Source organism: Pagrus major, chromosome 19 (genome assembly GCF_040436345.1).
Source record: "Pagrus major chromosome 19, Pma_NU_1.0".
Classification (NCBI taxonomy): domain Eukaryota; kingdom Metazoa; phylum Chordata; class Actinopteri; order Spariformes; family Sparidae; genus Pagrus; species Pagrus major.
Window position 1 is genome coordinate 18,368,135 of NC_133233.1, and position 22,561 is coordinate 18,390,695.

General features: G+C 41.9%; 4 protein-coding genes across 6 annotated transcripts in view; all 4 read right to left on the bottom strand.

Annotated features, from left to right (window-relative positions):
* Positions 1-2,990: 2,990 nt before the first annotated feature.
* Positions 2,991-3,772, bottom strand: LOC141014443 (B-type lectin plumieribetin-like). The gene is made up of 3 exons (XM_073488244.1): positions 3,719-3,772; positions 3,422-3,515; positions 2,991-3,305 (listed from the first exon to the last, which is right to left on the bottom strand). Exons 2-3 carry the CDS (start codon positions 3,509-3,511, stop codon positions 3,045-3,047), a joined length of 351 nt encoding a protein of 116 aa, XP_073344345.1. The 5' UTR covers positions 3,512-3,515; positions 3,719-3,772; the 3' UTR covers positions 2,991-3,044.
* A 2,418-nt stretch (positions 3,773-6,190) lies between these two features.
* LOC141014442 (uncharacterized) lies at positions 6,191-9,456 on the bottom strand. Its single transcript, XM_073488243.1, has 4 exons — positions 9,133-9,456; positions 7,943-8,053; positions 7,754-7,855; positions 6,191-6,595 (listed from the first exon to the last, which is right to left on the bottom strand). The coding sequence occupies exons 1-4, from the start codon at positions 9,322-9,324 to the stop codon at positions 6,509-6,511; spliced, it is 492 nt and encodes a 163-aa protein (XP_073344344.1). The 5' UTR covers positions 9,325-9,456; the 3' UTR covers positions 6,191-6,508.
* Positions 9,457-11,327: 1,871 nt separating this feature from the next.
* LOC141014878 (uncharacterized) lies at positions 11,328-12,511 on the bottom strand. The gene is made up of 4 exons (XM_073488816.1): positions 12,298-12,511; positions 11,986-12,090; positions 11,777-11,878; positions 11,328-11,656 (listed from the first exon to the last, which is right to left on the bottom strand). Exons 1-4 carry the CDS (start codon positions 12,490-12,492, stop codon positions 11,567-11,569), a joined length of 492 nt encoding a protein of 163 aa, XP_073344917.1. The 5' UTR covers positions 12,493-12,511; the 3' UTR covers positions 11,328-11,566.
* A 713-nt stretch (positions 12,512-13,224) lies between these two features.
* The window catches only part of slc4a2b (solute carrier family 4 member 2b), a 44,984-nt gene continuing 35,647 nt past the window's right edge, over positions 13,225-22,561 (bottom strand). For 2 of the 3 annotated variants that reach the window (XM_073488902.1, XM_073488903.1), the window contains 16 exons: positions 21,124-21,304; positions 20,892-21,027; positions 20,068-20,272; positions 19,871-19,979; positions 19,591-19,775; positions 19,120-19,333; positions 18,821-19,027; positions 18,570-18,718; positions 18,194-18,388; positions 17,542-17,769; positions 17,357-17,446; positions 17,078-17,244; positions 16,264-16,517; positions 16,008-16,177; positions 15,670-15,843; positions 13,225-15,332 (listed from right to left, as the gene is read on the bottom strand). In XM_073488902.1, coding sequence (XP_073345003.1) covers positions 15,252-15,332; positions 15,670-15,843; positions 16,008-16,177; positions 16,264-16,517; positions 17,078-17,244; positions 17,357-17,446; positions 17,542-17,769; positions 18,194-18,388; positions 18,570-18,718; positions 18,821-19,027; positions 19,120-19,333; positions 19,591-19,775; positions 19,871-19,979; positions 20,068-20,272; positions 20,892-21,027; positions 21,124-21,304 — 2,745 coding nt within the window. In that variant the 3' untranslated portion in view covers positions 13,225-15,251. Of the gene's footprint in view, positions 15,333-15,669; positions 15,844-16,007; positions 16,178-16,263; positions 16,518-17,077; positions 17,245-17,356; positions 17,447-17,541; positions 17,770-18,193; positions 18,389-18,569; positions 18,719-18,820; positions 19,028-19,119; positions 19,334-19,590; positions 19,776-19,870; positions 19,980-20,067; positions 20,273-20,891; positions 21,028-21,123; positions 21,305-22,114; positions 22,205-22,561 lie in introns of all 3 variants that reach the window. The other variant, XM_073488904.1, reaches the window with a different exon arrangement.

A 22,561-nucleotide genomic window follows, 5' to 3' on the forward strand; every position in this document is an offset into this window, starting at 1 on the left:
CCTACTCTCTGAAGCGTGTTCTTTCATTTTCTGGAGACATTTCTTCATCAGGAGTCATTCGACATAAATATGTCAGTTTTTGGTGTGTTTCTCTGTGCGTCTCCCGCAGACTTCGATACAGCTGTCACCACGGCTGTACAAATTAGTCTACTGCAAATCAAAAGCCTTGGATGGTGACACCACCTTGAACTTTGGTTAGTTATTGATTAACACAAACACTTCTGTGGAAGATGATTTCCTGCATATGACACATATTTCTTCAGTAACAGATACCATCTGTTGGAGGAGCTTGGCATCCTTACATTACAAACAAACTAAATGATAAAGTTCAGTGACAGGCAGGTGTCAACCAGCTTCTTTGTTCTCTGTCCTGACGTGCAGATAACTGAACATTCACACGCTGTTGAACTAAAACTGATCCAATCATTACTACTTGTATAAAAACAGATTTGTATACCAGCCACAGACAGGACATCTGAGTCTACTCATCTAATGTGATCACACTGCTCACTGCCTCCACGCTGCAGCCTCATGACAACATTCAGTTTCTTTATCCTGAAATGATTTGAATATTCATTTACAATCATGTTACATGTGGTGTTTTGTTTCCAACTATTCAGTGCCAGCCCTGACCAATTTGGTGCCCTAGGCAAGATTTTAGCTGCCGCCCCCTTGCACCGCAGTCAATTTCACAATCAATTTTCATACACTCACACAGAAACTGCATGTATGTATTCAAGATTTTATTTCTTTTAAGTCAAAAAAATCACACCAAATAAAAACTGAAGAAAGAAATAAGCCCCGCCGTCATCATAGAGGACAAAGTTACCATCATCCTGCAGAGCAGAAATGGAGACATTTGGGTGTTATGGAAATGTGCATTTCCTAAATAAAAAAATAAAAATAAAGAATCATTTTCTTATGTATTTAATTTTAGACAGCTTGCTAAGTAATTTATACATTTTGATGACCTTCTGGACTACAAAAAAATATAAAGAATAAACAAAAAAATATTATATTCAGTAGGCTAGGGGTGGAGATATACTGCTTCTTTTTTCTCAAAAAGAAAAAATCCTGTTAGTGGGTGGCCTGCTTCAACTTGCATTCAGACGCTGACCCTCCCCGGACAGTCAGGTCCCAGTTAACATGGCTGCACTGAGACAGAACAGCACAGCCTCCGAGCAGAGGTGAAATAAAACATGGAAAACAAGGCCAGGATTAGATGGTTAACATAATCCTCTTCAATTTTTAAAAGGGGGGTTGCACATTTTGTGTAAAGAGCCTGAAATGTCTTGGAGTCAGAAGAATGTTAATTTACTGTACTTTCTATCATAGTGGTCATATAGCCATGTCAGCAAAGTCTCTGTCAGAAGTGATGATCTGCTTCTTCTTTTTTGTGGTCCCCCCACGCTAAGGTCGGCTGGTGTGATCACAAAGACAGAAAACACTGACTCAAAGTATTTAGAAAGCTGACCTGGAGCTTCTAGTAACACATGGGTTGTACCAATGTTTCTGCGGCTTGACAAGGAAGTTAAATAGCAACAGGGGTGTTCAGTTCTGTGAAATGCATAACCGCTTTTAAATAAAAAAAGAAGTCATCTAACACTGAGCATTGCTGGTTTTTACAGGTGAAAAATATCAGTATCAATTCAGTGTAAACATTGAATAAAATTCATAATTTATAATAGATGTGTGAACTATTACAAGGTTTGAATGGAGGTTCAGCACAAAAGATAAAGGGATGAGAAGCTGGGAGCTACACCGCATTTCTTTACGAATGGTTTGGAGCTAAACTACATCGCTGGCTTTAATCTGAATGGAGATACACTGAGAGGGATTCTGTGGCTGTGCAACAAAAAGTCTTTTAGAGGCCTAACCTTATCCTAAAATCATCGAAACAAATGTATGGTTGCCACAACATGTTCAACCCTTCAACCTGGTCGGAAGATTTGGGCGGAGAACGCAGTTGAAATGCAGGTATGTGTATAAATAAAGACAGAGGCATTTCTCTGTGCTGTACAGGACAACATGGCTACCTACAGGCATCACATCTGCAGCTTCTTACATAATGTAATACATGTTTTACAATCAAGTTCTTATGGGTTTACTCATCATTTGGTAATCATTCACAAATAGTCTAATTGTGTAGTGAGAATGTAATTATTATCATTTATTATCAGCTATGATACAATAAGACACGAGGTAATGATATAACTTAAGTCATAGAATTACTAATAATTACTAACTATTAATAACTATTGCAATGCATTGACAATTTACAAACTAATTATTAACCATCAACAAAGTCTATTATTATTTTAAAGCAACTTTCAATTCAACTTTTGATGTTTTGTAATACTTTATGTATATTATTTATGTATAATTGCCTTAAACTGTGTTTTTGTAACCTTAAAATGAGTCCTGTATGTCCACAGAGGAATGAGTCCCCTTCATTTGGTTTAAATCTGCAACCTCAACACTAGATGTCACTAAATCCTTCACACTGGTCTTCTAAGACAAGACGAGCAATTTTGAAACTGGTTTCAGTTGCCACACCCCTGTAATGAATAAAATAGTTTCCACACACCTCCTTTCTATCAACATATTGAAAATTTAACACACAGGAGTTACACTTTTGAAGCTGGGATCCTTCACTGTGATTTGTTATTTTAATCAGAAGATCTTCATTGACTGATTTTTGCCTAAGCAAACTAAATAAACTCTTCGTTTTCATGACTGAATAAACTGAATAAACAAATTGACTTTCTAGACTGCAAAAAGTCTGGTTTACTCAACTACTCCACTCCACTCTGCAACACAACCCATGTTTCAACTAATTCATCATGTTTTTTTTTGTTTGTTTGTTTTTATAACTTAATTAAAAACGTGGCTAAAATCACACAGAGCATTAACTTGATATGTTACACAGCAGAGACATACTTTTATCTCATCATAGCTCAATACAAAGAGAACAAAAAAACTAATTCATGCATTGTTAAATTTTCTTTTATTTGATCCCAGTTAACATGAGATGATTACAAACATCACTTCATGCCTTTGGAGTTAGCAGAGGTCCAGATCTCGTCATTCTCCCTGTGCAGCACCAGTTTGCCGTCATTGGTCAGGTGAAGACGGCACATGTTACAGCTGGGTTTGGCGGAGTTTGTGTGCCACCTGGGTTCATCATCCTTGTTGTACATGACCAGGTTGCAGTCAGCCTGCATGCACAGACGTTGAGCATCTGATCCTTCTGTCTCTGATGTCCACAGAGGGCGCCAGCCGTAGACAACAAAGTTACCATCGTCCTGCAGGGCACAAAGAGACATTTGACTCTTCCCAAACACCTATTCTCTTCTTTTTGCATTTACTTTTACACCAACCAGTGCACATGAATAATGTATGCATATTCTGAGTTACTCACCTGGAAAATAGCCTTATACTCCCTATTGTTGGAGATCAGGAAGTCTCCCCTGCGGAGCTCATCATGCTTGGACAAGTAGTTCCTGCTCATGATTCTGCAGCAAAAAGAAAACCTGTGTTGTATCTCTGTTAAACACTGAAATTATAATAAATCATACATTTTGTGAGTCGGTTTGCCCTTTTGTTTATCCTCACAAAAAACCTTATGCACCTATCATAAACTTCATGCACAGATTTAACAGTGACAACTCTTGCAAATATGAAAGCATCCATCAGTATAAATGTATAGAGTACTTACAGGCTTTAATGTCCCACCACAGTCCGACTGTAAGCAGAGGAAAAGGAGTAAGGAGAAAAACATTTAATTCACTCCACCTTTATAGACCCCGAGCTGGAGGGGGAGAGAGGAGGGTGCAGAGAGGGATGTGTAGCCCTCCCCTTTGTCTCATCAGAACGCAATGTTCCACAATGTATGTTCTTTGAAGGGTGACATGTTGGAAAGAGGGACCGTCAGGCATGGATGTAAAAGAGGGTCACATATGTCAAATATTTTCATGTATTAATCAGTGCGACATCTTAGTTGCCTCCCAATACTGAGGCTGATATGCACAAGAAAGTCCTCCAGTAGCTCTACGCATCAGTCATGTAAAAATGACTCTTCTGACATGCATGAGCTGGTCATGAGGCTGGCATAATTATCCGCTACATGATAAGGATCCGCTAAGGATGTGTGTGACAAATATGAAAACCTTTCACTTAGTTTACCAAACCTATTTAAAGGTCAACTTTTATTTTTCAACCTGTCAAATACTGTTGCTTTGGGATGACGACCAACCCGACCTACAATCCCAAAGCGGCAGTATCTGACAGGTTGAAAAATCTAATTTCTTACAAAGTGGACCTTTAAATTCTGAGCAGGCTTTACTATTCAAATACCCCAGCCTTTCCATGGTATTCATTTGTCCACCACCCATTCAGGGAGAGATGGATTACGTAACAGGGAGTTTTTTTTTTCAATCACAAAAAAGGTCCTTGTTGGCTCCCTCTGCTTCCCTCTCTCTGTACATTGTGTCTCCAAGTTCCTATTAAGGGTTTCTGTGCCCAGAAACCAGAGTTGGCACAGAGATTTGTGTTAAAAAAAGTATCAATTCAACCTATTTACTCAAGTAAAAGTAAGAAAGTACGGGCTTTGAAATGTACTTAAAGTAGAAAAGTAAGCTAACTCAATCTCACATCATATTAATATAATTCAAAGACTATTAAACTTAAAGGTAGAATCGGCAGGATTTGTCCGAGCTGTTTGTTAACTCAAGGCTAGTTGATCGTTAAGTCTCATTCCGAGGACATCAAATACAGACATTGTTTGTTGGTAAAGTGTCCTGAGCAGCAACAAACTCAGAAAATAAGAAAATCCAGGCAGAGGGCTGCAGGGTCTCTGCAGATACGAGACACCAACACAGCTTTTCTCCTCATTCCAGTCCCCCTCTCTGTCCGTTATCTGTCTTGTCACGTCTTTTGAATCGCTTCATCTTGCTGCATCTGTCATGCGTGATATGCACTGATAGATTGAAATCAGTCTTGTGATGCACAAATAATGGATCATTTACTTCAAATGCTTTAAAACTAAAAGGACAAGCCTGTTTTGAAAATGTGAGGCGCAGAAAGTGCAGATATTTGTGTTAAACTATAGGGAGGAAAGGGATAAACGTCAGAAAAATAAATACTCAAGTAAAGTACAGATGCCTGAAAAACCTACTTAAGTACAGTAATGAAGTATTTGTACTTTATTACTCCCCAACTCTGCCAGACACCAAGAAAAAAAAATCACAGGGCCACAAGATTATTGTACTGTAGCGGTGCAGCTTCCCAACAAGTGTGCCGTGGTGAGAAATATTCATATCCTTTACTTAAAGGGACAGTTCACCCCAAAATCAAAAATACATATTTTCCTCCAACAAGTAGTGCTGTTTGTCCATTCAGATTGCTTTGGTGTGAGTTGCAGAGTTTTTGAGAGACCATCAATAGAGATGTCTCTGTTCCAAAAAGTACATTTGAAAACCTCAACAGCAATGTCTCCTCCAGGAAATCATGACCTGGTTTCTCAGGATAAGCCACAGATCTTGTCTTTGTCCTTTGTGAGCAGTTTCATGTGGGAGCTATTTCCTTCCTGCTGGCTGTGGACCAAACACCAGAATAAACGTTAGCTAAGACTGTTTCTGCAAAACCAGAAAAAAGGTAAAGCTTTACGTTTCTTTATGTTGCGACTTTACGCTTGTTTAGGGTCAATTTTACGATTTCTCTCTTGGCACAGCGTTGTGTTTATGCTCTGGTTAGGTTTAGGCACAAAAATGTCCCAAGCTCTCCTTTAAAACACCTGGTTTTGTCGCCACAAACATGGCTTTGAATGACCCAACTTCCTGTGAAAAATATTCGGTTTTGGTCGCCAAACACGGCTGGAAATTGTCCCTAGTGCTCCTCAAAGTTATCCAGGGGTGGGGCAGCCAAACTGCTCGGAGCGTGTGCCCTGTAGTAGCACATATCCACTAAGAAAGCTCTGGAAATTCCCTTCAACCACTTAAAAATACCCAAGGATAACGACATAGTTTTGTGACAAAAATTGCACTTCAGCTGTTTGTTTTTGTGTATAACAGACCCGACAGCAAACTCAAATAGATGGAAGAATATCTGTCAGAGACAGAGCAGGGCAGGTGGGTCTCTCACAAGCCTACACACGACACAGATGAGTAAATGCCACAAAAAAACAACAACACATTTCTTATCTTTTTTTATTACACAGTGTTACATCTGGAATACAGTGAATTCACAAGCAAAGAAGTAAGTCAAGTCTCACAGCAGAGATGAGCTTAAAGTAAGGTTGAATCACCAGTATTTGAAGAGAGATTTCCTGTTTTTGTATTTTTATATAATAAGTGGCTCCTGGAGGAGAGATCTTCAGGAAATGGCAATGAGCGTTGGCATGTCAAAGTTACCTCACTCCAGTGAAATAAGCATGCAACAGGTTAACTACAGATTTGTTGGTTACATGTTACAAAGCATGCCATTTTTGCTGTAATGTTGGATTGTTCTTTTAGCCAGTAGACACAGCCAACAGTGTAGGAGCTCCACTGTTGTAAGTCATTTTTTTGCAGTGATCCGTCCTGGCTTTCCTCATGTCCTGAAACAAAGAGGAAACACATTCAGAAGTCTGGTCAGGCAGGAAGCAACACTATAGTCTGCACCGATTTACCCGTCTGGTTGTCTGTTTTTTTCCAACAAATTCTTTAAAAACACACACACAGCAAGGTGAACACCAGTGTGAGCTTCAGTGTAATCCTGACAGTCGCCAGAATAATTGTTGGCAATGCACGTTTCCACAAACCACAAATATATGTTGAAACTTCACATTTCTCTATGGCCCTGTTCACATTTGGCATCAACATCAGTCCTCAGTGATCCCCCTGCCAATGTTTGCCACAGATTTTTGTGAACACACTTTTCTGTTTCAGCTAACCTTTGAACAGCACTATCACCAGACTCCCTTAACAAATAGGCTGATTTTAAGAGTTGTTGTTTGACCCGATTTCACCATTTACACAAAATGTATTAAAGAATACAACATATTGACTGTAAACATGTCAAATTTTACAAATACTGTTAACGGTAACGAATAAAAGCTACTTCTTTGTCGTCTGTGGAGAAAGACCCCAGACTCCCTTTAAAAAATGCTCAATTTTGAGGCTCGTTGCACTAGGATAAACTGTATACGATTTGTGAAATGCTGTCCACAACAAATTCTCAATCATTCGGGCTTTCTTGTTAATTCCGCAAATGATATACACAGAGTTATTTCTTTCTTTGTGTAAAAAACGTTGGTTTGCTCCAGTGATTGATGTGGGTGTATATTTGCATATAGAGCGGGGACGTGACATTCAATCACAAGAGGTCGCTTCAGGCGCATGTCGAGACGCTTTGACTAATTATGACACCAAAATCACTTGGTTAGGAAAAGATCGTGTTTTGGCTGATCTGGTTCACAAACAACAGACTCCATAAAAAGACTTTGAAATTAGTTAGAGTACTTCATACAGACTAAGAGATGCAAGAGATCTGAGTTTAAAAAACAAAAAATGTAGGTCAAAAGCATACAGGGAACTGGGAACAACCTCAGGCACCACCCTCTAAAAAAATGGAGAAGGAGTAAAGCATGGTGTACTGGAGAAGAGCTGTATGATGTGTTTAACTTTGTTTTTCGAACCTGCTGCATGTCATCAGAAAAAACTCACATTAGAAAAAACTAATCATAGATGGTAATAACATGACAGGACATGAATACCTTTGTGAGTCTTGGTTTCTGGATACAGTGAACGTACGGTTTGGGGTTCGATTCTATCTGGTCATCTGCAGTTTTGTAGCAAACTGCACAGTCCATCAGCGGCTGTGAAGTAATTAAAGAGGGGAGAAAGTATGAGGATTTATGCTGTAGATGTTTTATACTGTGCATAGATTCGAAATGCTCTCTCACCCTGTCGTTCCTGAAGGGGCAGCTCTGAGGGTCTGACTCGTTTGTTCCTTTGGCGCAGGTGGTGGGCTTCAGGTGGAAGTGGTGGTAGAGGTATCGCACACCGAATCCAGACTGCAAGAGAGCAGAGGGTCGTTAGTCAGTCACAATATACTTAAAGGTGCACTACGTAGTTTTGGGGAAGAAAGAGAAAGATCTTCATTTTGCATAAACAAACTAAATAAACAAACTCTCTTTGTTTTCATGACTGAATAAACAAACTGACCTCATAGGGCAACACAATTTCATACTTTTTTACTTTGTTTTTATGTGGCGGACCCTGCCACTTTTCTAGCTTCAAACAGTGTTCTGGGGATCTTATTTTCCTCTGAGAACAGCTTTGAATTTCTTCTCCAAAACTATCAATCTCCAATCAATCTCAATCGAAATCTCCAGTTCCCATGAATGTGTCGTGTTCACACGAGACAGTATCGCGTGCGAATTCTACAATAAACATAAGGAACACCCACATGCTTTTGGGGATTAAACTAGTCACGACACTGAGCCACTACACAGTGAACAACAGCCAGGAGACGAAGAAGGAAAGACAGCGAACATGTTGCTGATTTGCAGCTGTTTCACATTTGCGTGGTGGCTTTTCTCCAAGCTAATAGCTGATGAAAACCATGAACAGCCACTTCACGCTGATAAATATCAGATGCATTGTGAAGGCTGGTGGGAACGTGGTGTCCTTTCTTCATCCGGACATTGCAGCAAAGACACACCTTATCAAAGATTTCTCTTGGCAAAACCAAACTGCACTTGACCCGAAAAACAGCTGTCCAAACAAGTATGAGCTAAAATACCCTGAGGGCAAAGTGAGAGTGCCAAACTCTGACTGCAGATTCAAAAGGTAAAACTGAAAGCATGACAAATCTGGAGCAGAACTACAGTCGTTTTTCTTATTTATTTTAGTATAATTAAATGTTTGGCTGTTTAGTTTTAATCAGATACTTTCATGTTCTTGTTGGGACTTCCAGGAGAACATTTGTTTAAAATATGCTCTGCCTTTACGCCTCATTAATTTCCATTGTAGCTGCTATGAATGGTGGAACAAGTTCTAACACTAACAAAGAAAATGTCAAATCAGACATCAACACCTTGAGTCTTCAGGCTCGGATTTGCCAAGAGGACTTAGAAGTTGCTAGGTTTACCTCAATGTCTGACTTGTCCAGACTTCTCAGGAAGCGAAAATGGTGGTGCACCCCAGCATGAGAGTCGAGTTGCTCTAATGCCAGATCCACTCCTCTCTTGTAGTAATCAGGCAGCTCATTATAAGGATCCTGTGCCTCGGCAGAGTACAACACAGCTCCCGCACAAACCAGCAACAGCAACCCAGCAGCCATCTTCCCTCGAGTGTGTGGCGAAAGCAGCTCAGCTCAGAGGTTGAACACCCTCCTCTCCCTGCAGGATCAATACCCACTTCCAAAACAAGTCCTATTATGGCTGTATGAGTAACAAGAGGAACTCATCACAGTGACCATCGGCAGGCCTGCTGCCAGAACAGTTTACTTTTTATCTCCCACTTCCCGTAATACCCCAGTGGATTCCGGTTAAGGCTCATCTTGACAAAACACATTCTCAGCGGGGGATTTCGACAGAAGAATTGCCAGAATTGCACTTATATCGTTAAATGTTACCACAAAGGAGACTTGGAGTAGTGATCCGAGTCCTGGAAACAAGCCCAACATGTTATGAAAAGAGTTTGGCACCGGGACAAATATAAAGGTCAGCGGTGATCAGCAGGGGGAATGAACTCTTGGCTCTGCTTCATCAGCTCCCTTGTTGTTGCGTTAACAGGAAAGTGGGTCACTTATAGGAAATGAGGGTTTTCTTTGTAAGACTTCTTATGACTACTTGTCGATGCATGTAAGTCAGTGGCATCTGTGGGAAGAAGTACTCAGATGCTCTGCTCAAGTTTCAGTATCCTTTTTAACCATTTAAGATCACAACCATGGTTATATTGTGCACCTAGGTAAAAATATATGCCAAGAGAAAATTCATTTCTTCATGTTTTAATAACAAAGTCAATCACAGTCCCGTCGTGTCTCCTCCTAAATGTAATTGTGTGCCTACGTAAGCTTATACTAACTGATTCCAACCGATAATATCATGTCATCCTACAAAAATCTTCATCGTTAAGCGGTGAGCGAGTGACACAGAGCAAAGATAACAGACAACAAGATAACAGTACAAAAACAAATTTCTAACTTTATTCACTGATTTGGGTGAAACTGGATCATATTTTATGGAGAAAAATGTTTTCTGGTTTTCTCTCTTATGTCCCCTGACTGCTCTGCCTGAACCGTCGCTGAAATCTCATGATATTAAAGAAAGGGGGATAAAATTCCTGGAACCATCCTTTTATTCAGATCCACACCAAAAGTTACGGGGGTCTTTTCTGGGCCGAGACCGATCCTCTATCCAAGTTTTGTGGAAATCCGTTCAGTAGTTTTGGTGTAATCCTGCTGACAAACCAACAAACTAATGAATAAAACAAACAAACATAACCCCCTTGGCAGAGGAAGAAAATGAGAACAAACCACGTATTCATTTTTGATAACTTTGGAAACATTACAACCACAAGGTGGCCATATTATCACACAGTAGATAAACAGTGGGCTGGAGTCCAATCCAATGAAATCCAATGAAAAGACCAAAAACATGTGATGTCTGCATAGCATGATGTATCTCCTTCCTCTGCCACAGATCTCCTTTGTCGACCAAAAATCATTGAAAACAGAAATGAAACTGGGCTCTGTTGCTTATTTCTATTTCCACATACACTGCCCTGCTGCCGTGCTGTAAATACACCGTGTATAAATTGCTGTTTTCTACTGTTAGATTATTATTTACTAAAAACTACAGTGCCCAGCTGTGTAAGGAAATAACTTAGGCTTTTAAAAATAATCAGCTGTGTGTGTGTCTGACCTGTTTTCAAAGTTGTATGTCTTCAGTAGGGAAAAATGGGCTGAGGGCTGAGTGCCACACTCAGAACCCACTGAGCAAAGACATTTAAAAGACGTCCACTGAGGAGCCGGCATGAAAGTTTCTGCAATGTTTTTTTTTAGACGTCATTCCAACGTCTATTACAGACATCCAAAGGTCAGTTGCTTGTTGCTCAACATGAACATTTTATGACAACGTTCAGATACTAAAAACGTCCAAAAGGGGTCCGAGCCTGATGTCCTGATAGCAAACCTGTTTAAGATGTCCACAAAAGTGTGTCTGGACTGACTGATCTGAATGCCTCCCTGACACACCAGCCTTATTTTTTTAAAATACTGACCAAAACAAATGAAATTGCTCATTCAAGACAGTTAGCGTACACAAAAACTGAAACTTCTGATTCCCCACAAATTAAACTTTATTGATACTCCTGTAAAACAAATTCAACACGCTATTTATCTTTTGCATGAGTTGCTGAAGATGTGACACAAAGATCTCACTCAGATGTGAACAAAATTATTAACAATTAACAATAACACATGTGCTTTTAGCTTGAAATGCTGATAGAAATGGCTCTAAAATAGGACAAAGAAATGCTGAGAGGTGTCACATTAGATACTACATGGGTCATCCAAGAAATCACTCTGTTCCTCTGGTTGCAAGGAGAGTTGGAGATCCACTGCTGTAACCCATGCGGTTGCAGTGCTCCACTCTGGTCGTCTTCATCTCCTGTTATTCAAGAAAAGGAGTGAAGATGAATGGAAAAAATGTCAGAAACAATCTCACATAGTTGTATTCATTTTTTGCAGTGAGGATTTGTCATAAACAAGGTCGAGGTAACAGACTGACCTCTGTGAGGGCCGTTTTGTGGACACAGTGAACGTACGGTTTGGGCTCCTGTTCAATCTGGTCTCTGAATGTTTTGTAACAGACTGCGCAGTCTATCAGCGGCTGCATGAACGAACACAAACAAAATGAGTCAGGGCAGGCTCCTCGCCCTCCAAATTCCACATTTCTGAGTTCAGTGAACGCAGCTCGAGGAACCAGACTAAACCTACCCTGTCGTTTCTGAACTGACAACCTGTGGAGTCGACCGTTCCTTTGGGACAATGCGTGGCTTTGAGGTAGAAGTGGTGGTAGATGTAAGTCACGTCAAAACCAGGCTGAAAGAAAGAGAAAGAGGAGAAAAACTTGGAACTAACTCGAGGAGTTTTCTCTGATAAATCACATTCTCTCCACATTCTTGGATAATTAAAGCCTTTCCTGAGTATTTTACTCAAAGCAAATCCCAGGAAACCACTCAATAATGAGCCCCAGCACAACGAAAGATAAACACACTGATTCTGAAATTAAGACACAATGGAAACTACCTGAATGTCTGACACGAGGACACTTCTGAGGAAGAGAAAATGTTGCTGGATTCCAGGGTGAGAGCTGAGCTTCTCGAGGGCCAGATCCACTCCTTTCTTGAAGGCTTCAGAGAGTCTATTGTAATTATTCTCCTGTGCATTACAGGAACAGAGCAAGGCTCCGGTGCTCAACAGCAACAGCAAAACAGCTGCCATCTTTCTCCCTCAGTCTGTAACAATGAGGGCGAGGGAACAGAGCAATGGACCACCCACTTTCTGACTTTCCCTCTTTTTTTCCTGGGAGAGAAGAGCGTGGAAACACACAGCAGTCTGTCTTTTCAAAGACTTCACAGTCCTGACGATGTTGATTCACAGCCAACTTCAACATGAGGAGTTAACAGTGGTGGCCCTGAGAGCTTTATGCACAAAACACATGTAAACAGGAAAATACCAATTTGAAGAGAAGGAGAAAACATGTTCAAACACGCAGCACAAACAGAAAACACATACGAATACAGAAAAGCTGCCGCTCACACAAAACAACAGAAGCGTAGTCCAGGTGTGTTAATCACTCTTTAGGGTCTCGTTCAGTGTTGCCAGGTTTGGCTGTTTTGGTGTCATTGTGCAGGGTAAAATGGGCTTGTGCAGGTTTTTAAAAAATGCATTAGTTATTCGAACACATCCTATCATACAGCTAAACTTTGATATGAGATAATGATGTGCATCCTAGCTTCGATGTAGCCATCTATGCACCCGTGGACACTTGATTTATTGTTTAATTATTAATTCAAATAATGTGATACTGATCCATCTTTTCCTGGCAGCAAAACGCTTCTGTAATTTGCAGCCCATTTCTTTATTTAATGTGTGTTTTCTGTTTTAAAGATCTTTTCTTCATCTGCATTTGCATGTGTTTACTTAGAAAACAAGAGAGAACCAAAGCCAGGATAAATAGAAAATAACTTTTTTATTTGTCATCAATATTTCAACCATTAATGTACAAGGGAACATCAGCAATATCCTCTCGGACTTTGTATTGCTTGAAATGGAACAACATATTGTATCAGCAATTCACGACTTTGACAGATACTTTGGCATACACACACTACCTTCACTCCATCCACAGGCACGATGAGCAAACATAAAACTGATACTGTACTTCTCATCAACCACCCCCTTCATTGTCTATGGCCGTGATGCAGCCAAAAGCTTCTGTGACCAAATAAATCTTCAAAAACAGCAATAATCCCTCATATTGCGACAGATAAATAATGCAGAGATGTCTGATTCATGAGTGTCTCGAAAGTGCAAACTATTGTAACACGTGTGTCATCCTTACAAACATGACAGACACTTGTGGCTGATCACTTCATGGTCCCGCAGGCACTTTGAGATTTTGTGCACCTTCGTGACACCAAACAGGCACAAGATCACAACGACAGTCAGGCTGAGATGGGACAGTACAGAGATTGGTAAAGTAGTGTCTGAAATACACACTTGAGAGTAACAGAGGCCCGGAAATTTTAGTTATTTGACACAGTCAAAGCTTTAACCAATCTATGTCACACTGATACAACATGACACAAAACAAAAAAACACATTTATATATCTTTTTTAAAATCCTTCCCTCTCAGTGATGCATGAATATTGAGATTGTCTACACAGTTTGTGTGGAAATTTGGTCGACCAAGTTCACGAGTGTGAATGAAATGTTTAAACAATTAGTCGATGCCCCCCCAAAAAAGCAAAATTATCATAATGCGAGGAATGTTTTACTGTGAAATTTTGTTAATTTAGGCTAACAACAATGTTAGGAGACGTGAGATTGCTGAACTGCAGCTTATTATTCTGATCACAAAACTATTTACAAGAGACATTTGGCACTCAGACAGAGTAAATTACAGTGATTCCCATAAATCAACCACACCAAGCGAGACCTCTAAACAAACTACATTAGTACATTAGTGCCCTAATCATGTGCGTGGAGACATTTAGAGTATATTTATTAAGCCACTGTGTTAACATCCTTCTAAAAAAATGTGTTTTGATGACAAACATGATATCCTGGCATTAGTGTGATGAGAAATTGCATTTTCATGTACAGTACTGCTTTTTTTTTGGTACAGTCCTGCAAGATCTCCCTCTGCTGGTGATCTTCACTCACTGCAGGTACAGAAATTGACATAAAAGCCCAACTGTCATCTAAACTGAGCACAAAAAAATGTACGGTTAAAGGCTAAAATCAACCACAGAAATTCATTTAAGAAGCGAACTAAAGCAACACTGATTTTTTTAGGACACTAAACTCATTATACTCAAATAAAATGATTACATAAAATACAGTCATTGTTCAGATTTTGGTAAAAAGTGCTACGAGCTTCGGGAGGCGGGTAAAGTGATTGCTGTCTACAATAAGACAGAATGAGGAGAAAATAAACACCTCTCAGTATACCTTTTTATTTCCTTCATAAGGCGCTTAGTGAGCTTAAAACATGAAAAAAGCGACAAACTTGAATAGCAAATAACTCAGCATGTTAATATAAAAGAATAAATCCCATATATCCTCCACATATTCAATGTGAATCAGAGCAACCTTTCAGGGCTAAAAATTAATCAGTCAAATCTGCAAATCTATCCTCTACTGTAATCGCATTTCATCTTGAGCTCGAGATCACATCGCATGATTTGGAATCTCTTGTCCCCTGAAATATGTATTTTAAAAAACTATATCATGAGTGAACACGTGATATCTGTTCGATCTCCTCGCCCCCGACAGTCTGATAAAGAGTCTGACCAAAGTAACAACCAACCAGACCTGCGACATGCCATACGGTCACGCGTCAGCGGTGCACAGTGATGTGGTGTCAAAATGTGAGTGTTTCAGGTTTGAAGGACTCATTGGTCAGCAGAGTGATTGAAAGTGTTTTGGTGTCCGCTAAGAGGAGTTGAGTGGTAATACGAGGGCTTGTTGCGGGTTACACAGGCATGTGCATCTCCGAGTACTCATCGTGACAGTCGCGCTCGTCAAACTTCGGCTCTGCGTCGTCCGCATCCAGCTGGGGGAGGGAGAGGACACATCAGGATTAGTGATGACAAGTGCAGTTACTAATAATAATATTAATACATTTACCTATGTAGCACCTTTAAAAACAGAGTTACAAAGAGCTTTACATGCAACATATCAACAAAGAATCCCAAAAAAGCAAGTCATTAAAAATAACAGGAGACAGTGTTTACAATGATACATTTTATAAATGATAAAAGTAAATATATAATAATATTGATATGAAATATTATTCAGTTAAGATAAGGGTGAGTTATGATGTTGCTGCAGCTGTGGTTGTGGTGCAGGTGTGTAAAAAGTCATGCAGCGCCCTCCTGTGGTGAACTTACACATGCCATCTCTCTGGGGGTGAAGATGCGGCGCAGCAGGAACATCTTGACGGGGACGGTGAGGATGAGGACGAAGGGGAAAGCCAGCGACGCCTGGGTCGACATCACAGCCCACAGGGCCCCCAAACACACCAGCTGGATGCCGGTGAACAGATGCATACGCAGCGTACGGACCTGGAGGAAACAGAGATCAGAAACATTTATACGTTTGAGACAAGATAATGATCTTATAATGGCGTTTCAGGGAGAAGCGACTATTCAAAGATTACCCAAAGAAAATGACTTAATTACAGTAATTAGAGTAGTTGTAATTAGTTACTTCCACCCCTGCCTCTTACCTTCCGTACGTAGGTGTGGTCAGGGTGATACTTTGGTGGCATGAGCAGCAGCATCATCCGCTCTGTCAGCTGGATACCATTAAGTGACATCACACCCATGTAGAGGAAGATGCCAAACAGCACTGCCAGAGGGATCTGACGTAGCAGTTTGCCTATCACAATCGACATACCTGTGCAGAGGAGGGAAATTTAAAAATGAACATTTTCTAAATAGATTTTGGCTTCAATAATCAGAAAGAGCACTGACGACACTCACCAACCATGATGGCCACCAGGAGCCCGGTGACCCTCTGCTCTTTCACCTCCTGGATGCGAGGCTTGTCTCCGGGGGCGACGGCCTTACTCATGACAGTCAGGGCGTTGACGTGGGTCACCGAGCGGACGGTCGCGGCGGCCATCCACGGCAGGCCGAAGAGAGCCGAGCTGCCGCCCAGCACCACGATCAGCAGCAGGTCCAGATGGAAACCAGAACCCTTCACCAGCATTCGCTCCTTCTTACTCACTATCAGGCTACAGGGAGTAAACACAGACGTAAACAACAGAGTTGGAAGACCCAGCCCAGAGAAAGGTCGACAGCTGTGGAGCCAATTTTGAGTTGTTGTTTTACTTTGATTTATTCAGAGCAGCCTGCTTTTTGTGTCTTCTTAGAAAACCCTGTGTTCCATAAGTATTGTGCACAATTCAATTCATAATTACGAAATACCCTAATCCAGAGAGATACGGATAAAAGCAAATACCAAATACCTTTTGTTTCCTTCCACTTTTTTCATGTATTCTAATATTTATACTGATGTTCGAATTGTCCGTCCTTGTTTTTAATTGTAAAGCTTTTGATTTGGAATCTGGGTAAAAATAACCCAAAACTCCAAGCATGTTTTTGTGCGACTTTATAAAACATATTGCTGACAAATAAAAGTCAACAGAGAAGACACATACTGAGAGAGAGAAACAGAAAGGTGAGCCAGCCGGTGTGTGCGCATTAGTGAACGACTGAAGCAGCACTATGTAGCCAAACTTTTAAAGCGACTCTGAAAAAAGATCTGATGTCTGATGATATTCCCGTAACTCACGTAGTGATCTGAGTCTCCATGAAGATGAGGATGAAAACCAGCAGAGCGGGCAGACAACAGGCAAACATCATCCAGATGGGGAATTCACTGTTTGTACCCAGAGGACTGATGATCCAGCCGCGTTTGCTGGGACTCGTCACAGAGAAGCCTTCAGGAACACTCAGTTTCTGGAACGAGGATGACAACAGGGATTTTTGTCTTTGTTTGTGACTCTTTGGCAAACATGAAGCCAACGGTTACACATTTACACAAGATTGAGTGACAGTGTTTGAGTCTCACCTGTGTGTATGTGTCGTTTATGCTGTAATCCACCAGGACCATGATGAGGATGGCGATCGGTACGCCAAAATCTCCAATCATCCTGCGAAACTGAACCAAACAAATTATTAACACGGCTGAAACTATTCTGGCTGTTTGTTCTGCAGATTTTAATTGCATCACAGAAAGGGAATTTATCTCCTCACCCTTCCAGGGAAGAACGCGCTGTTCTTAAACTTGCGCAGGTAGAAAGCGATGAAAAACGTTCCGGCCATGAGAACCAGAGAGAGCAGTGCTGTGTTGGGCTCGCCTCGGACCGTCACCGCCACAGGCTGGGTAATGTTGCTCATCATCAGCGTGGTATTTTCTGCCGAGGCACCCCCTTCTGTGCTGTTATCGAGGGAACAACGTTTCAGTGGGTGCTCTTTGAAAATCTGCCCAAAGACACAAAGGGTTCAAATTAATGCGCAATATTTTACAACACAGTACAGACAAAAATGCACACACGTGTTGTGATTACTCTCCTCAGAGGGATTATAATTTTTTTAAAAATGAGGAAAATGAGATTATCCTGTGGCAAAACACCTTTCAAGTCCGTGCCATAAAACTAAAAATAGCAAACCTTCCAGAATCATAAGCCTGGATAATAGTCAACTCTTAATCCATTTAACTTTCAAGGCCAATCAATCTCAAGAGATTTCAGGTGCAGTTGCTAGAAAAACATACTCATTTCGACCCCGAGGTTTGAATACTGTCCAAAGATTAGTCTGTTCGGTTTAGTGTCAGGGGGGAGAACCTGCAGCGTGCCAACAAAAACGTTTTCTAATCAGGAGCTGTTATTTCAAGTCTCAGGTGTACCCTGCCGAGCTTGATGAAGGTCTCGCAGATGAAGATGAGGGAGATGAGGAAGGAGAAGATCTCCTGGGTGAAGCGGGAGACGAAGCGGACCAGGAAGCTTCCCTCAAAGGCCACTGTGACGACCACGATAATGATGAGCCAAAAACCGATCCAGACGCGGCCCGTCAGGTACTCCATGTCGTTTGCTTTGCAGAACTGTGAGGACACAGGGCAAAGAAACTCTTTTTATACACTGGTTGATTTTCATCAGCAACATCTGAATCCTAATCTAGTTAAGTACAACAGTTGTGGGTTATTTTAAATTGTGAGGCGGTGTTGTTGTCGCGATAGTCTTCATCAGCTCTGAACAAGCTGATTTTACTCTTTACCAACTTACACTGTAAAAGGCTTCCTCAAAGACCAGCAGCGGTCCGGAGAAACCCACAACGAGTAGCGGCTGCGCTCCGAGCAAACAGAAGATCACGCCCTGCACTGCTGTCGACACAATCAGCTCAGAAACACCAATCAGCCCCTCTGTCTTCTCACCTGGCAACACACAGACAACAAGTTAACACCATAATGAACACCGACAAGGTTTAAAGATTCATCAGTACAAAAACGATGAGCTGTGAATCGACAGTAACTCACCCAGCAGGCCTCCGAATGTTATGGCAGGAGAGAGGGCAGCGAAGTAGATAAAGATGACGGCAGCCATGCACTGACTGTTCAGGGCGTCCTTGAAGTCACTGAGGTACTTTGGGTAACGACGCTGCACATCTCGTATCAGCCCACCGAAGGGGCGTCCGGTGCGCCTCAGAGGGTCGTCTGACTTTTTCAGAGGTGTGAGGAGGGCCTCTGTGTGACGAAGAGAACGGGTTATTAATTACAATAAAACAGTATCGGAAATTTAATTTGATAAAAGCATAGATGTATGAGGACATGCTCACCTTTTTCTTCCAGGCTTTTGGGCTCCTTCAACAGTTTGACCTCCTGAGCCTCCCTCTTGCGCAGCATCTCCCTCTGAAAGCGAGCGACCGAGCGCAGCAGCTCATCGCCTCCCATCTCCGACGGCGGCAGCACGATGCTGCAGTCCAGGAAGCTGTTGATGGCGTTCAGCAGGTCCTGCCTGTCGTCTGCAAGGTAGGCTGCCTCGTGGAATTGCTGGATGGAGATTCAGATATAAACAAATTCAACCAATAAAATAAGCAATGGGAGGGTCCTACTCTATGTTCTGAACTATTGTTTGCAGCTTTGCTTGGCAGTTTATGTAACAACAGTCCAGTTAATTTCATTTTTCTTTCCATTCTGGCCACAATTTGATGAAAAGACATTTGATGAGAGTGAATTTCCACCGATAACCGAAGATAGCAGGTGTTGAACTTCAAGTACAAAAATCCCTGTCTCTACACCTTGCTCACCTTGTCAGACATGAGAGTGGAGATGGAGCGTCCTATTTGGTGGTAGTCCATGCTGGTGGTGGGAGGTCCAAGCAGAACGAAGAGGAACCTGACCGGCACGGGGACCTCGAGGACGGACTCCAGCTCCACCGCCTCCTGCAGCCGCACGAACGCCATGGTGGGCTGCTCCAGGAAATCCACGCTGCCTGAAAGATGTCAGGACATGACAGTCAACATACAGACAGCACTACTCACATGGAAATGTGAGGGAAAATTAGTTATGGGGTTTGGGAGAACTCACCCACAAGGACGACAGTGGCTTCTGCATTTTCAGGAATCTTCTCCAGCAGCTTCAGCTCATGTTTGGATTTGGACCGATGCATACCGGACACCAGGGTCGGCTCCTTCTGCTGCGATGGAAAGCAATCGAAGAAGCAAAATCAGGATAGTGAAGAATTATTGTAACTGGGACTGATTTGGAAATCACCTGAGACTCACCTGTACATCGTTCTTCTCCATGTCGATGCGTGTGTCTGCATCCCCCGCGGCGTGGAGGGTGCCCATGAGTGGGTCGGTCACCGATGGTTCTGGCTGATGTGTGTGATTGCCACTGTGGTGATGTGGTGACATCAGACTGCCCAGGCTGGCGGCAGAGATGTTCCTGGGGAAAGGGCTACTGTGCTCCTTCTCATCGCTCGGGTGACTAGGGGAGGCGGGGAGAGGCAGAGAGAGGGTGAGCAGGAGGAAGAGAGGCAGCGACCAGGCATGAAGCCACCTAGTAGCAGGACGTTTGCAACAGTGGGAGTAAAGGCAGTTTAATCACTGCTCATCCTTATACTCATATATTAATTGAAAATAATTAGCAGTATGAACTGCTTTTATCTTTGAAAGTCAAAGTCTAGTCTCAAGTCAGGACTGTAATGATTGAAACCATAGACAAAAAAATCAAAATAACAAAAAAAAATGGTAATAAGTACCACGAAATAGTACTATTTCATCATCGTATACAGCACAGGTTTGGCTTGTCTCCCCTGAAAAAAAAAAAAAAGTCTCCTTGCGACCTCTTATGACAGGAAGGAGGAGTGAAATCCTAAAGAAGTGAGTATCCAGTATTTCATTTCCTTCCAAGAAAACAGCCCAAATCAGAGACATTCAGACAAAATAAACAATTTTGTGCAACAGATATACACATTTTCTTTCTTTCTTCAGTGTTTGCTTTAAAGGGTTTTCTGTCAGATAATGACAATACCTCCATAGCTCACTTTATATCCTTTACAGAGGAAATCACTGCTTGTTCGTTTCATTCTTTTTCTGCAGGTCACCTGTGTTTCAGCAGCAGGGCCCTCAGGACATTGGCTCGGTCCTCAGCTTTGATCTGGTCAGAAATAATCATCTGCTCCACCACCTGGTGGGCGATGCCAGGCAGGGTCTTCTGGTCCAGATCCAGCAGCACTGCACCTGTAGACACACGCACATAATGAGCTCAGCACCCTACAAACTGTGTCACAGACTTTAGGGTTACGTTCTACTACGTACTTTACTTCTATCGCTTACCGTGCGAGATGGTCTTGCGGAGCTCCAGCAAACTGCGGAAAGACAGCGAGGCCACGTGAGGTTTCCCCCAGCGGTCCGTCTCCTCCTCCACATCTTCCTCAAACTTGATCCATCGAGCCGTCTCCTTCCATTGCATCTCTTGGTTCTTGTCCATCGTCAGCTCGTTCAGCTCCACAAAAACCTGGAGACGACATCGTACAGGAGCACATGCAGGCGCAGGTGAGATACAGTCAGAAAACGACATGCACCTTGAGCATGTGCCACATACTGAACTTAATAGCCAAAGCACTTTGTTTTTAGCCAGTTTATACGCTCAAATTTTAAGCAAAATTTTGTTTTTCAATAACAGACCAAGTGATTTATTAAGGGGCACTATGTAGTTTTGCAGAAGAAATTCCAACTCAGAATTTTAATGAGGTCATAATGTAAACTCAGAAATATAATATTTTTCCATAACTGAATAAACAAGCTGTTCTCAGAGGAAAATAAGGTCCAGAACACTGTTTGAGGCTTGAAAGGTGGCAGGGTCCGCCACATATAAACAAAGTAAAACAGCATGAAACTGTGTTGTCCTTTAAGGTCAGTTTGTTTATTCAGTTTATTCAGTCATTAAAACGAAAAGAGTTTGTTTATTTAGTTTGGTGAGGCAAAAAAAAGCACACAAAAAAACTACATAGTGCACCTTTAAATTCAATCAACACACAAAAGAGAAATCATTCATGTTATTATCCTGAAGTAGTTGCTCAACAAAACAGCCAACGACATCTGAAAAACCTTTTTAGAAAGTCGGAAAACAGACAAATCTGTGGTGCATCTCTCAGAACAAATCTGGTTATAACAAGTTATTAATTGAACACCATGCTGGTCAGTGATGAGGACCAAAAAAAACTCTCTGAAACGTATCATCCTTTGCCAAAATACGCCGGCTGCATGCCTGTGAAATCACGCTCACACAGGTCAAACCTGACTCTGGCCGGTCACCCAGCCTCACCTTCTTGTACCGAGCCATTAGACCGGAGCCCATGCCCATCAGGACGCCTTCCTGCCGCGAGGCGGAGCGGTACACGACCAACGGTAATGACTGGAGGAGCGAGACGGTGCAGGAGAGGACTCACTGATACAAGCAGCACAAATGACCGGACCCTCACTCTGACACACATACCCACAGGTGACCACACACACCTGATGGGGACTTGCTGTTTACTCGGGCTGCTGGGGGCTCAGGGCAGTGTATGAGAATGTGTGTGTGTTAATAAAAGATAGCTCTCCCTCTCTCAGAAGCTCCCAGTGTCTGGTTACCTGAGCTCCTCTCCCCCCTCTTTTTTCCTTTCCCTGTGTGAAAGCAAAGAACTCATTCATTCATTTTTAATTGTCTCCGTCCCTCCCTGTCCCATCCACAAAAGAGATGAGGCAGCGCCTCATTCGAGAGAGGAAAAGA

What these genes read in the sequence shown, in the direction of transcription:
- LOC141014443 (XM_073488244.1), bottom strand. Translation starts at nt 3,511, where the DNA reads ATGAGCAGGAACTACTTGTCCAAGCATGATGAGCTCCGCAGGGGAGAC. An exon ending in AGTATAAGGCTATTTTCCAG is followed by an intron (nt 3,306 to 3,421) that starts GTGAGTAACTCA and finishes TGTGCCCTGCAG; the next exon opens with GACGATGGTAACTTTGTTGT.
- LOC141014442 (XM_073488243.1), bottom strand. Translation starts at nt 9,324, where the DNA reads ATGGCTGCTGGGTTGCTGTTGCTGGTTTGTGCGGGAGCTGTGTTGTAC. An exon ending in GCCCCTTCAGGAACGACAGG is followed by an intron (nt 7,856 to 7,942) that starts GTGAGAGAGCAT and finishes ATTACTTCACAG; the next exon opens with CCGCTGATGGACTGTGCAGT. An exon ending in AGAAACCAAGACTCACAAAG is followed by an intron (nt 6,596 to 7,753) that starts GTATTCATGTCC and finishes TCTTTGTTTCAG; the next exon opens with GACATGAGGAAAGCCAGGAC.
- LOC141014878 (XM_073488816.1), bottom strand. Translation starts at nt 12,492, where the DNA reads ATGGCAGCTGTTTTGCTGTTGCTGTTGAGCACCGGAGCCTTGCTCTGT. An exon ending in TCCTCGTGTCAGACATTCAG is followed by an intron (nt 12,091 to 12,297) that starts GTAGTTTCCATT and finishes TCTTTCTTTCAG; the next exon opens with CCTGGTTTTGACGTGACTTA. An exon ending in GTCAGTTCAGAAACGACAGG is followed by an intron (nt 11,879 to 11,985) that starts GTAGGTTTAGTC and finishes TCGTTCATGCAG; the next exon opens with CCGCTGATAGACTGCGCAGT.